The following is a 15,595-nucleotide window of genomic DNA, read 5'->3' on the forward strand; positions in this document are numbered from 1 at the left end:
TTTGTTTTGAAGGTGTCACATGACCTTCCCACATAAAAATAGACCTTTGAAGCTGACATACCTGTGAAGCCCTGATGTCCCTACCTCAGACTAAACTGAGTGAGTGGAGGAGGGTAGAGTTGAGAGGTAATATTCTTCCTATTTAATTGCAGCTGTGGATACCATCACTGTGATAACACTTTGGGTTTTAAACAGCTGGGAGAGAAAGCTCATTCTGCAGTCCGTATATTTATAAATAGTTGGTAAAATATGTAATTGGCTGGTAAATGCAAATTATGATAATGAACACCCACACAGAAAAGTTGATCAAGTGAAATTGCACTTGCAGTCTGGTATTGAATGTTTTAATAAAGAGATTATTATAGATAATTGGGGAAACAAGATAGTCTTAACATTCTTCATTTCATGCTCACAATCTAAGCTAATCGGAAACCCAGAAATGCCATTGAAATTTTAAGTTATATGTGTTGAAACCATCTTTGCAGTCTCCCTGCACTTGGTGAACAATGTCTTCAATATATTTAAGGCATTTATATATAACCTAGAACGTAGTGACAGGAAATTTGTTCCACTTAGGCATTCAAACTATAAAACTGCATCTTAAAGATTGACAATCATTCAAAATTGGTGTCTCTACTCGACTGAGGAATAGACACAATCTGAATAAATTCTTGCGTATACATCAAATAAATAAGGAGAAAACGTGGATCTTTAGTCTCTGAAATCAGAGACTAAAGAATAATATTACATATTAATAAGACAAGACTTAATCCCAGATTTGTTAAAGTCCATTACTGAGCCAACATGTTAAATCTCATTGTCTCAAAATCTACAAACATTTTATCTTTCATGTTACACCTATCAGGGATTTAATGGGCAAATGAATTAGATATAATTTCCCAAGTATTCAATATAGACTGCCTTTTCAAAATTTATAGATCCATTAAAGTTTACCTAAATCTTTAATATATTTTACTATATTCTCTCTAATAAATGTTTTCCATCTATCTATCTATCTATCTATCTATCTATCTATCTATCTATCTATCCATTCTCTAATAGGCCAGATGCTATAATTAGTTTGACTGTAAAGAAGGGCTCCATTGTTATTTCTTTCAGACCACCAAAGAACAATTCAGCAGTAAGCTCCAATAAAAGAGATTATGAATCTCCAGTATCTAGAAAAATGTTTGACTAACAGTATATGCTCATTAAACACTGGATGACTGATGAAACAATTATACCTTTGAATGACAAAAAGAAGTTACTTTCCTTCCAACAGGAACTATTCTGTGAAACTATGCATTTACAAATCAAACAATCAGGGAACTACGGATGTAATTCTGAAAAATTTTTTAAATTATTGAAGTATGAATTAATGTAAGATATACAAAGACATACTTTAAAGATCATTAAAATAAATATTAACACATTTCATTTGTTTTTGACTATCAAGTGTGTCTGCCAGAAGCTATAGTTTGTAATCTTTTTTTTAACAAGTCATAGGCAATAATAAATATGAGTTGCAGAATTATCCACAAAATATTAAATATTTCTGATAATATTTTCAGTAAGACTAAGACAGAGTTTTTAGTAACTTTGTACCAGGAGTGAGATAGCATTTGTAAGACTTTCCTAAAAGTATTTTGATAGATAAGGATCAAATGACCACATTGCTCACTGACTCCATCCATGCTGAAATATATTGGTTGTAGGACAATTATGATATCACTGTCAGATTTTGTAACTATGGTATTGATTTAACTTAGGATAAACATAAGAAACACAATTCATGAATTAATCTCAAATAGAAGATACTTCACAAGAAATTTTTTAAAATTGGGCTAAATGTTTTTCGACTTGAAAGATGTTTGAACTTTAGAGAGCCAACACTGTAAAATATAATTTCCTATGTACTTTTTAGGTTATGACTATCACACACGTCCGAATTTTAACATTTTAAGCTGAACATGGACTTCTAAATAGTCTAGCATAAACAAAGCTTACACTATGTAAAAATCATTACAATAAACAGTCTAATGATCAAAATGATAAGAACCTGTATTATTCATTCCTATTCTTCTTGAAAACATTAAGTGATTAACAATTTAATATTCAAAAAGTTAATTTCATAAATTTTATTGTTTTTGTGGATGATAAACTCAATTTTGTATTGCTTAAGTCTTTACAATTATGTTAAGTAATTGTGGGCTAATATAAAATCATTTTCAAATAGGTTTCCTAAATTACTTCTGAAGGCTGAGTTTCGATTTTTTAGTTTTCAACAATAGGGGCTCCTGGGTGGCTCAGTCAGTTAAGCAACCAACCAATTTTAAAGATTTTATTTATTTATTTGACAGAGAACGGGGAGTGGGAGAGAAAGAAGCAGGCTCCCAGCGGAACAGGGAGCCTGATATGGGGCTCAATCCCAGGACCCTGGGATCAGGCCCTGAGACGAAGGCAGACGTTTACGACTGAGCCACCCAGGCGCCCTGGAACCAACTAGTTTTAAGCCCCATATCCGGCTCTGTGCTCAGTGCAGAGCCAGCTTGAGAGTCTCTCTCCTTCTCCCTCTGCCCCTGTCTCTGCTTGTGTTTTCTCTCCCTTTCTTTCATCAAAATAAATAAAATCAATAAAATCTTAAATAGATAGATAGATAGATAGATAGATAAATAAATAAATAAATAAATAAATAAATAAATAAATAAATAAATATTCAATAGTAGTTGCTGGCTTTCTAAAGAAAATGTCCCTGCTACAGCTAGATAACAAAATGCTAAAGGTTGAAATGAGTATTATATATATATATATATATATATATATATATATATATATATATATATATATATATATATTTTAAAGATTTTATTTATTTATTTGACAGAGAGAGACAGCCAGCGAGAGAGGGAACACAAGCAGGGGAGTGGGAGAGGAAGAAGCAGGCTCCTAGCGGAGGAGCCTGATGTGGGGCTTGATCGCAGAACGCCGGGATCACGCCCTGAGCCGAAGGCAGACGCTTAACCGCTGTGCCACCCAGGCGCCCCTAGATATTTATATTTTTTGCTCAAAGTAATTAGAAAATGATGTGGCTATTTATTTAATCAGAATAACTGACAGGATTCCTTAGCTCTGCAATCTTTTTTGCTAATGAAAGTGAATGCTACTTGACTATTCAGGGCAACATTAAAAAAAAAAAAGAAAGCTGACACATGTTAAATAATAGGTGGGTATTTTAATCTATCATTTTCATAAACTTAAAGGATCCGACTTTTGAGTTGGAAGCTTAGAGTTAAATATACTTCTTTACTTCATAATCTGCAAATAATTTATGGCTCAATTTCATCATTAATTAACTAACACACTCTGATCAAGAGATCTTTAGGTTATTTTCCAGCTAGAACTCATTGTGTAAGAATTGCGTAAGAGACATGTCACAATTGGTCCCCAAACCACCTTCTTTAGACTGCGTATCCCTGCATGACAAACTACAGGTTTGGACCCTCTTCTTTTTTCCTTCAAGGGATAGTACTCATTGTATGGGTTTTCTTGCTTCCTGGACACCCTTTCTCCTCTTCCATGACTGGAGAATTTCCCCTCAGCTTTAGTTCTTTGCTGAAATGTTAGCAGCTCCTTTGTAAACTTTTGTTCGAATGGCCAGGACTGAGTTTGTTTTCTCAATTGTGTTCCTAGCACTTTGTATACCAGTATATTAAAATACTAATCACACTATAAACATTTGTTTTTTTTGCCTTTCAGTCTCACTACATGGAATGTGTTCCCCTAGGCAGAATCTGTTTCTCTCCAGGTTGGCGTAATTCCTGCATATCCTAAGTACTCAAGATATTGTTCGAACATTAAATAAATGGGACTTAAGACTCTAAAGAAATATTCCTACCATTTTGGAATTTTCCATTCATTTGTTTTTGTCTACACCATTAACGGAGAAAATTGGGAAAAGATGAATATGATCCAGAGAAAATAGAGCGAGTGAAATGCAGTGTTAGAAAGGAAGGGCAGGGGCGCCTGGGTAGCACAGTCGTTAAGCGGCTGCCTTCGGCTCAGGGCGTGATCCTGGCGTTCTGGGATCAAGCCCCACATCAGGCTCCTCCGGTAGGAGCCTGCTTCTTCCCTCTCCCACTCCCCTGCTGTGTTCCCTCTCTCGCTGGCTGTCTCTCTGTCAAATAAATAAATAAAATCTTTAAAAAAAAAAAGAAAGAAAGAAAAAGAAAGGAAGGGCAAATCTCAATTTCAAAAAGGGCTAGTGAGTTTTTGGGATAAGAGACACAGTAAATTGTGAAATTTTAGTTAATATATGCCTTTGGATAATATATGAAAGATAATCCCAGGGCCTTTTAAATTTTATCTCATTGTAGTGAAAGCAAATGCCTAACTTTTCGATTCCTGACTTTTTGCCTTTCAGTGTTCCATATCACAGTATCAAGGTAGGAGTTCATATAAATTCAAAGATTCAAATATTCGAAAATACCAAATCTATAAGCAATCCCTGGGGCATACTGCTTTTGTTAATACATTTTCTAATAAGCATAAACGTACATCCGTCAAATAAACAAATGCTTTCCTAATGTTTAAATTCCACAACTGAGCCATTGTTATATACTTACCTAGATGAGGATAGATCATTTCCCTCAAATTTAATGTACTCATTTTGTAACTAGTACATGACACACTAAAATTTGCTGTGTCCAGGTTTGTGCCATGGTCAGGCATTGACAGAAGTGTTTCCACCATTACAGAAAAACCTCAAAGGCTGTCACTGAGAATTTGAACCAAGGAACCAAACTTCTGCTTATTTAAGTTTAATTGCCACACATATCAGATTGGAAACCAAAAAGGATTCATAATGAATATAATTCTTAAATCAGAAAATAATTATGCCAGTGATAGCTTATCAGCTTAATATGTTATGAATAAACATAGCATATGGAAATAATTTGACTCAGAGAAGAGCATAGGTCCATATGCTCAACTCCAGTCAGGTTTCTAGGCAGGACCTGGGTTTAAGATGAAAATCTCCAGTTGTGTCTGAAGCCCATTAAGGAACTTGACACTTGAGGCGATATAACCTCATACTATCTTGTAAAATGTTAATCATTCCAGAATACGTATTTGGATCGTATAAATGAGCCTTTTTTGTTTTAGAGAATTCAAGAAAAGCTGATATAATCAAATCTGAACTGTAGGAAAAGCCTTTCCTTTCATTCCCTATCTGAAAAATATGAAAACCAGCTAACTGTGCCTCGTATTTCCCAAGGACCGAGTGGGCAGAGCTATTCCATGAAACTGTTTTGGGGTTCAACCAGATTTTCATGCTTTTGCAAAATGATACTAACAAGTGTCAATAAAATGCACAAGGCCAGCGTTATAGTGGCTATGCAAATCAAATTTTTGGTTTGCAGCTGTAATATCAATGTCAGCTTATGGGCCATAAGGTACTCACCTCCCCAGCGCTCATCACACACTGTGAAGAGAGTGGTTTTATTGGCTAAGCCGGGGAGCATGGTGCTGCACTCCATGACGATGGCCTGAGGAATCATTATAATGCAGGAGACGATCCAGATGACGATGATGCTGTTCCTGGCCCTCTTGGCCGTGCTTTTAAACATCAGAGGGTGACAGATTGCATACCATCGATCCAAGGCAATGCAGCTCAGTGTGAGGACAGACACTGACACGGACACAGTCTAGAGAGAAACAGAACACAGGACAAGAGAAGCACTTGGTGTTAAATGGATCATTCTTAATATACTCACCGTAGTAGAGAAAGGGTCACACGGGTAATCAGATTCAAAGTTGTGAGAACATATTTCATGTAAGGTGTTTTACTAAAGAATACAATAATAGTAAAAATATATTAGGGAAAACGTATTTCCTATTAAACCTGATGAAGGTGCTATGAAAACGTTGCGATCATTTTATGCCAAATGTGTTATATGACATGTCTTGCTTTTAAAATATATAGAAATTTGATTGCAATGCATTTACCTAGCATTTTTTAAAAATTATGGAAACCTCAGTCCATAATTTCAAATAATAAAGGCTATTTGTACATTGGTTCGTTTCCAGCATGTTGCGCCCAAAGGCAAGAGTTATGTTAGAAGCAAATTCTGTGTGGATCTCCTCATCAGGGTTTGCTTATTGCTGGTGTAAGCAACTCGCCTCTAAAACTCAAATAGGTTCCCCCCGTCTAGATTTCCATAATTAATGCCACCACAAGTGAACTTTAACTTGGAACTTTAAGGAAATAGAAACACATGTGAAGCATGCCTATACCCGCACTATCAGTTTACGTAATTATATGTAACGTATACTCCTATACTGGATGAATCATTGAGTCTGGTATCGCTCTCAAAATCCCATCTTTAAAAAGAAACCTCACTTCCTTTTCTGTTATTTTTTACTACAAATTTCTATTTATTTTCTTCTCAGTACTTACAATAAGTATTATGTGAGATAGTACAATTATTTTTGTTTAATTAATTTATTGTCTGTCTCCTCTATTGGAAGAATGTTCTGTGGCAGGAGGCACTGCTATTGTTTTTATTTGTTCCTTAATTTTCACAACCGTGTCCCTAGTACCTGGCACAGTGTTTGATGTGCTTAATAATATGTATTTTTTTGAGTTAAGGAATAGTGATAAGCCTCAATCTAAGGTAATGAATGTGGTCCAGTCCTCTCTCTCATTTTTCTGTCCTGGTATTGGTCCCACCCTATGTGGAAGGGCAGCCAGCTCTGTTTCCAGCCTCAGGACCTTCTTTGTGGATGCATTGACTTGGAGTGCACATGACTGAAAAGGATCTAAGAGCCAGGGCTGTACAGGAGAAAGGTCTCTGGGCTAAGCGTCAGGATGACCAATCTGTTTTCGCTCTTCCACCACCTAGTTGTGCAGTGTTGGCTCACCCATTTTACAGTTTTAGGGTTTTTTTTTTTTTTTAAGATTTATTTATTTATTTTAGAGAGAGAGAGAACGAGCATATATGCATGTGATGGGCAGGAGGCAGAGAGAGAGAATCTCAAGGAGACTCCCTGCTAAGCCTGGAGCCTGACACGGGGCTCAATCTCATGACCCATGAGATTATGACCTGAGAAGGAATCACAAGTGGGGCACTTAGCTCACTGAGCTAACCAGGTGCCCCACCCATTTTACAGTTTTAAGCCAAATGCATACATGTTGTTATTTTTTTCTGTTATACAAGTGAAACCTACAGGACACAATTCTTGTTACCCTGATTCTTTTCATTCTCTCTGGAAAAGGCAGTATAGTTAAAATCAATTGTGCAACCAGGTTTCCTGGGCATGAATCCCATCTCACCTGATAAATGTATGATCTTGGGTAAGTTCCTTAACCTCTCTATACCTCGGTGTTCTCATCTGTAAAACTTGATGATAATAGTACCCAACCACGGAATTAGAAGGAGAGTCAGTTGAGACGCGAAATGCCTAGCCCTGGCCTGCCACATAAATGCTGTATAAGTGGTTGTTATTACTTATTATGATTATGGCAATGATAATGGTGATTATACTATTAGTTTTTTCTTCCATTCTCAAGCTTGGCAATCTAGCTTTTAATTGGAACAGACTGCTTTTTAGTGAGGAAAAAAAATCACAGAAATTACAAGTAAAAGCCTAAACTATTCTAAATTCTTGGAGGCTTAATTGCATTTTAAATGTAACCTTAAAGGCTGAACGCTGTCAGAGAAAGTTCAGATTGGTTGATGACTCCTGAGAATTACTTGGTCCATCTTAGAGCTAATCCAAATGTCCTTCTTGAACCAACCCTTTTGCCTTCCAACCCCCATTTTTTCCCTGCAAATATGTGAAGCGCCCAGGGCCCCTCAATACTATTGGTAACTTGGGAATAGAACTGTGGTAGTCTAGGTCTGCACAGCTGACCTTTCCTAGTTGCTGGGCCAGGGCTATACTTATCCAATCTAGCTATCAGAAGTGTAAAATGCTCATAAGGCTTAGTGATCAATCATTCATGAATTCTAATCAACATGGGTGAATGGGATAGAAGTAGCATGGCTCAAATTAGAGTCATTTCTAGTATTTTCCTTTACTATTAAATAGTAATAATCAATTAAAAAACAGTTCACTTGAAAGACTGCCATCCAGTGCCAACAGTGAGCCAAGGAGCAGTGGCTTCTCCGTTATGTGGCTACATGAGAGAATATGCTGACATGGTGAATCTAACAGTAGAATCCATTGAATGGACCCTTGGCAATCAGTGATTTAATATTCACTGTTTGACTACTGTATTTGCTGGTGTATAATACACACTAGCATCCAATTAACAACATTTTCTTGGGGGGTGTATAAAATTACATCTTATCCCAAGTGATTACTAATGACAGTTTCTTGCTGCTTTCACTTCTAGGAGCATGCTTCTGTGTGTCTTTTTCCTTTAGGGTTTGATATTAGCTTGAATCAACCTGGTAGCAAATTGTTTGAGAATGAGTCCAGTGAAATTATGACTGTTATAAACAAAGTGGGATACGACAATGTGAACTTCTGCTGTTAGGTTCTTGACATTTCTCCCATTACAGGCACCCTGTGGTCGGGGCAGTGCTGGAAACTTGCTTTGGTAGATGATGAGTGCGTTCTATGCCAGCGTGTAGCTGTGACAAAAAAGACCTCAGAAATCTATGGCAAGTAGAAATGGAAGTTTGGGGGCACCTAGCTGACTCAGTTGGTACAGTATGAGACTCTTGAGTTTGGGGTTGTGAGTTTGAGCCCCATATTGGGTATAGAGATTACTTAAAATTTTTTTAAATTTTTTAAAAAAGAAAAAAAAAGAAACAAATTTTGCCAAATCACAGATTTGGATACAGGCTCTAATGAACTGGAAGGTGTGAAAGTGTGACTGAGAGTGAAGGAGCCTATTCCACCACCCACCGCCCACCACTTCCATCTCAGGCAGCTTTTTGTCCTTCTTTTCCTGACACTTCCTATGCAGAGCTTCTTCTGCAGTGGGGGGGGGGGGGGAGCCAATCTGAAAAAGTAGGCAACTGCTCCTATAAGTGTGAGAAGAAAAATGAAATGTTATAATTTTTGAAGAAATTCATGTTAATTATTCTGTAAATGGCCCAGTAAATGTTAATGGTCTTGGGTTTATAGAATTATTAAGGATACAAAAGGGTCATTTGAATTATTCAGCTAAGCTTTATTACATTTGTGAGATTTTTGAGCATTTTGTGAAGTGTTATTGTAGATCAGTCATAAACCTAAAGGTTGTATTATATTGTATTTAGAAGAAAAAGGACATATAAGTCATAGAAAATTAATACATGGTCCAAAGAATCTTAAATATAACTGAATAACCTTAAAATCTGGCTGGATAAATATTTCTGTAATATGTTTTTAAACATTCAGTGGGACATAAGTTTCATATCAGGGACAAAAGCTGTCAGTTTCAGAATATCACAACTAAGGGAAAACAATGATTCAAATTTGAGTGAATGGCTTATTGTTCATTGATACTGTCCATTCCATTTGGGGAAATTCTACGGAAAATGGACAGTAAATGTTGAGAGGATTTGGAGGTACTAGTTTTACCAGTGCACCAAGATTTTTCTACATTTATAACTTTTCATCAAGAAGTAATGCTGAATAAGGTAATGAATAGATCTAGTCTTTTTCATCTGACTCGGATTTTGTGGTTACTCACTAGTTTTCCTTGGCCTGTGGAGGAGAGAATCAATTGAGTCTTGACTAGACAGGTCACTATTTATAGAGAAGCAAACAAAATCTCTCAGGAAATGAAGATGTTTCATCACTGTAGGACTTGCTAATAAGTTGTGCTAAATGAAAGAGTATTGTCAGTAACTCTGAGACCCCTGTCCTGCATCACTTACTGGATACACACTGTCTCCAGTCTTTCCTTGAGCACTCACAGGAGAGTCTGGAATACGTGGTCTATAAGAAGTTATCACTGTGCATTACAGCAGGACTGTACCTACTACAGGATGATGCACTCCTCCCTCATCACCCACTGTTCATTGGGGAATCTTCTGGTTTGTAGACAGAACATAAAATAATCTTGCTCAGCCTATAGAAGAGTCTGGACAACAGCAGATATCTTATCTGGTGAAGTCCTGTTAAGGTCTTTGGCCCATTTTTAATTGGGTTATTTGTTTCCTTATTGTTGACTTTTTTTTTTTTAAGATTTTATTTATTTATTTGACAGAGAGAGAGCCAGCCAGTGAGAGAGGGAACACAAGCAAGGGGAGTGGGAGAGGAAGAAGCAGACTCCCAGCGGAGCAAGGAGCCTGATGTGAGGCTCGATCCCAGGACCCTGGGATCACGCCCTGAGCAGAAGGCAGACGCTTAACGATTGAGCCACCCAGGTGCCCCTTTATTGTTGACTTTTAAGAGTTCTTTGTATATTTTGGATGTCAGTCCTTTATTATATGTATCTTTTGAACATATTTTCTCCCAGTTCTTTGTATTTCCTGAGAGAATTTCCCATTCTCTTGTCTTTCACAGAGTAGGAATTTTTAATTTTAGTGAAGTTGGCTTATCAATTATTTCTTTCCAGGAACATGCCTTTGGTATTTATCTAAAAAGTCATCAATATAATCTAGGTCATCCAGGTTTTCTTCTTTTTATCTTGTAAGAGTTTTATAGTTTTACATTTTATACTCAGGTCTACAATCCATTCTGAGTTAATTTTTGTGAAGGGTGTAAGATCTGTGTCTAGAGATATATATATATATATATATTTGCATGTCCAACTGTTCTACCTGCACCAATTTTTCCTTATTGAGAGCATATTTTTATCCCTTCCAATACTATGATCACCATCTGGGAGACTGGATGGAGTAGGGAATGAGGGGTGGAGGGTGGTTACAGGAAGACAAGCAGAGAATGGTACAATCTCATTCACTGTTTAATTGCTCAAGGGAATCCATCTCTTTGAGGGCTGTGGCTGTGGCCACTAGCTTGAAAACATTTACTTTCAAAGATTTTAGAACTATCAGAATATCCATCACAAAATTATTCTCTGAAAGCGTTTGTTCTCAATTTCTTATAGGACAATTCATTGTAGAAAAGCTACTTCCACACAGAGCAATAAAACATCTAATGATGATGATGACTGATGTTTACTGAGAATATACTATATTTTTATAAGATCATAATCTTCCAGAGAGTAATCACTATGCCAAGTAATTTATATAAATTAGCTAAGTAAAATGTCATAACCATAGGAGTTAGCTATAATTAAAATTATTATACTTCTCTAATAAGTGAATCACAAAGAACTTGTGTATTTGGCTCAATAGCATAGTTTCAATAAATAGCAGAACAGTGATTCCAAACCTGGTAGTATGATTCAGAACCAACACTAAAATCTGTTCACTGTATTGCTTTGACCACATGGCTTTAATTTCTCAGTGTGAAACAAAACCACTTATAAAAATAGACCTTGCTTATTGAACAAGAAGAACAAGAAGAGGCTCAATCATTAATTTGTTCAATTTCCTTATTTTACAATAGGAAAATTAGAAATCAGAGAAATAAAAGATTTGTTCAGCATCTAATGATGACTTGAGGATTCTGTTGCTTTATTTTTTACCCAGACCTTAACTTATTTACCCAAAGAGTATCAAGTATTAGTCTTCTTAAGTTTGCTAATTCCATAAGCAAGAGTATTTCTCTCTTAGCTCACCAGTTAATTTATCAGATGATTATAACTGAAAATACTTTTTAATACTTAACTGAAAATACCTTTTCAGTAGCTTCTGTGTTTGGATAAAAAGAAGTGTGAAAAACAATTACCTGTAAATATGGAATAACTTTACAGAGGGACTGCCCAAAGAACCAGGTCTCAGTGATGTCTACCACCAATGTGGCTGGAAGGCAGGTAATGGTCACGAGCACATCAGCCAGAGAAAGGTTGACTATGAAGTAGTTGGTTACTGTCCTCATGTGGTGGTTCTTCCACACTGCCACACAAACTAATTTTGGGGAAAAAAAAGAATAGTTACTATTAAGGACTAAATATTTGTGCCCTCACAAAATTCATATGTTGAAATCCTAACACCCAGTGTGATGATATTAAGAGGTGGGGCTTTAGAAAGTGAATAGATCATGGTGTTAGAGCCCTCAAGAATGGGATTAGTGCCCTTATAAAAGGGACTCCAGAGAAATCTTTTGACTCTCCCCCCATCTAAGGACAAAGTGAAAAAACTGCTGGCTATGAACAAGGAAATTGGCCCTCACCAGACATTGAATCTGCCACAGCTTTGGTCTTGGACTTCTCAGATTCCAGAACTGTGAGAAATAAATTTATGTGGTTTATAAGCCACCTCGTTTATGGTATTCTGTTATAGCAGCCCAAATAGACTAAGACAGCAACTACACAAAGAAAATAGGTACTAATTAGGAAACACTGCCAAGCTAATTAATGCTCCTGTAAAGACCATAAATAAATATTGAAAAAGGAAGATGATTTAAAGCTGTACTGTTTTCATTGAATCAGTCAGTTGTGTGAATGCTGAATCCATGCTTAACATCAGTTCATTTACCTTAGAAGAGTTTCTCAATGGATCATAAGCCTGCATTCATTTCTACTCGATTTTGAATTGTGATTCCCAGAAGTTAAAAAACAATCTTTGATTCTTCTTTCTATTCCCTCAATGCTCAGCACGTAGTAGAGACTCAAGAAATATTTACTGAAGTGAGATGAATTAGGAGCTAGCTATTTTCAGTGAACTGTAGTGTTTGCTTCAACCATGACATTTACCCTATCTGCTCCCAAACTCTGCATTTGGAACTTTTAATTGATGAAGAGGTTTAAAAGACAAAAGCCAACAATTTTTCAGCCCCTATTATTGGCAAACCCTGCGCTATATGGTTCATATACTTAAGTCGTTTAATCTTGACAATGCCAACGAAGACATTGTTACCATCATGTTATACATGCAGTAATTGAGACACACAACTACAACTACACTGGGGATTCAACACCAAGTGAGGTGTTGCTTTCTTGTTGGGGGGGAGGTGAACCAGTTATAACACAGCACATATAAACTCTGGAGACTCGATCCTCTTTCCTCTCTATTACTCTTGATGGCCTCTAAATATCACCTCAAATCAAACACATTTTTCAATACTTTCAGAGTTGAGCCTTCCTCGTTGCCTTTCAGTTTATCTTAATTTTAAAAAGCTGTTCTATCTTACTCAGTTGCTCCTTATGGAAAGAACATCCAGTTCCTCACTTCTCTGTCTTCCTCTGTGTGGTGTATCCAAAGGTTATGTAATCACTGGCTCAAGAATTGTATAGGTGTAAGCACTGCTACCCACATCTATTGATGGGTTGCTTCACAAACGGTAACTGAATTTGCCTTGGGTGTCATCAACCTGTCAGAGCTGTCGCCTATGCACCCAAATGATGCAGTGATTAGTAACCTTATAGAGTGGAGAAATAAAACACATTTTGTTAAATTTAAGTCACTAAGATTTCTTTTTGACAATTATGTACCACTTATTAAGAATTTCATATGCTTAAGAAACTGAAATTATTCCAGTTACCAACAGATGTTAACTTAATAAAAGCTCTGAATTCCTGAGGATTTAATTTTGAAAACTTCACATCTTTCTCTAATTCCAGAACATTAATACCCAAAAACTCAGATGAACTTTATTATGGTAAACTGTAGTCTCTATTATTTGAAAGTGATACTGCTGAATGATTTACTTCCCAGAACACTTGAAGACACACACACACACACACACACACACACACACACACACACACAGGCAAACTAGCAGTTGACTAACACATTACCATGGCTTATTATGAGAAAATTGATATAACTGTCACACCACTGATATTTAGTCAACAAATGGTCCAAACAGTACAATTTTGGATCTAGGAAAGAAAATAAGACTTAAAAAATATAAGCAGTTCTAGATTGACTCCCAATTCTCCATATTTTGGAAGTGTGGTAATGATGGAAAGACAGTGTTGATGCATTATGACCAGCCAATATGAGAAAAGTATATTTTCAGGAAACATTTCTATACTACTTACTATGTGTCATGCCCTGTTCTAAGCAATGTAAATTATTAACTAGTTTAATTTTCATGATAACACTAATCAAATGATTACTATCACTATCCCTGCTTAACAGTTGTGAAACTGAGGCTAGAGAGGTTAAGGAAACCACCTAAGGACAAATAGTTTGTAAGTGCTAGAGCTTAAATTTAAATCTTACCCGCCATGCTATGCCATCTTAATCTCTCTCTCTCTCTCTCTCTGAGTATAATTGACAGACAATGTTACATTAGTTTCTGGTATACTAGTAATTTGTCAAATTTATACATTATGCTATGTTCATCACAAATGTGGCTATAGTATCTGTCTTGCTACATCATTATTATAATATCATTGATGCTATTCCTTAGGCTCTGCCTTTTATTCCCATGATTTACTCATTCCATGACTGGAGGCCTGTTATAGCTGATAAGGGGTTAATATCCAAAATATATACAGAACTTATACAACTCAACACCAAAACAACAAACAATCTGATTTAAAAATAGGCGGAGGACCTGAATAGTCATTTTTCCAAAGAGGACATACAGATGGCCAACAGACACATGGAAAGATGCTTCACATCACTAATTGTCAAAGAAATACAAATCAAAACCATGATGAGATATCACCTCATACCTGTTAGAATGGCTAAAATAAAAAAATACAAGAGAGAGAGACTGGAAGATGGTGGTGGAGTAGGAGGACCCTAGACTTACCTCCTCTCACGAATGCAACTAGGTAACTATCAAATCATCCTAAATACCCCAGGAATCAACCTGAAGACTGGAGAACAAATTCCACAATTAAAGGTAGAGAAGAGGCCACATCAAAGAGGGTAGGTAATGCAGAGATGCAGTTTGTGAGAGAAACAAATCAAGGTCAATGTGGGGGGAGGGAGCCACAGTTGCAAAGAAGGGCTAGAGACAGACTAGCACACATGGAAATGCACAGGGAAAACAAATCCCCATAGCAATTAGCTTGGAAAGGAAGAGGGGCTGAATTTTTTGAATTCTTGCAAACAGCAGGGCTTAAAGCCTAGAGTTTTAAAGGTCAGGGGGCTGGCTGGGATAGAGCCTGGAGGACACTGGGACTGCTCTTAGAGAAAAGGAAGGGCAAATAACCTGAAGACATACAGCATGGAAATAGCAATCTGAAATGCACCTGGGGCACACAGTGGGGAGGTTATTCACTCATCTCAGAGCATGTTCCAGGGAGACAGCATTGATGGAGAGACTCTTCCAGGAGCAAAGGAACTGGACGATGCCATTTCCCTCCCCATCCCTTAGCATAAGCACACAGCTACCTGTGAGAAGCAGCACAGTGTCCACACTGGCTACCTAACTTGCTTACAGCAAGACCCACATCACACTCCAGTGGAACTGCCCCTCCCAGTCATGCTCATCTCAGTCCCAGCATGGTGCCCACCCCCAGAAAAACTGGCCCAAACTCTTGCTCACACTGCACTTCCCAATGCAGGAGTTTTGCAGAGCCTCAGTTCTGGAGGCCACAGTGACAGAACTCATTTCACAAACAGAC

General features: G+C 37.0%; 1 protein-coding gene across 1 annotated transcript in view; it reads right to left on the reverse strand.

Moving 5' to 3' along the window:
• HCRTR2 (hypocretin receptor 2) overlaps window positions 1–15,595 on the reverse strand; it is a 99,531-nt gene that overhangs the window by 22,895 nt on the left and 61,041 nt on the right. Inside the window, exons 2-3 of the mRNA XM_045805275.2 lie at window positions 11,797–11,975; window positions 5,459–5,702 (exon numbers count right to left, since the gene is read on the reverse strand). Coding sequence (XP_045661231.2) covers window positions 5,459–5,702; window positions 11,797–11,975 — 423 coding nt within the window. The remainder of the gene's footprint in view (window positions 1–5,458; window positions 5,703–11,796; window positions 11,976–15,595) is intronic.

Source organism: Ursus americanus, chromosome 29 (assembly GCF_024610735.1).
Source record: "Ursus americanus isolate L20-20 chromosome 29, mUrsAme1.1.p, whole genome shotgun sequence".
NCBI classification, from domain to species: Eukaryota; Metazoa; Chordata; class Mammalia; order Carnivora; family Ursidae; genus Ursus; species Ursus americanus.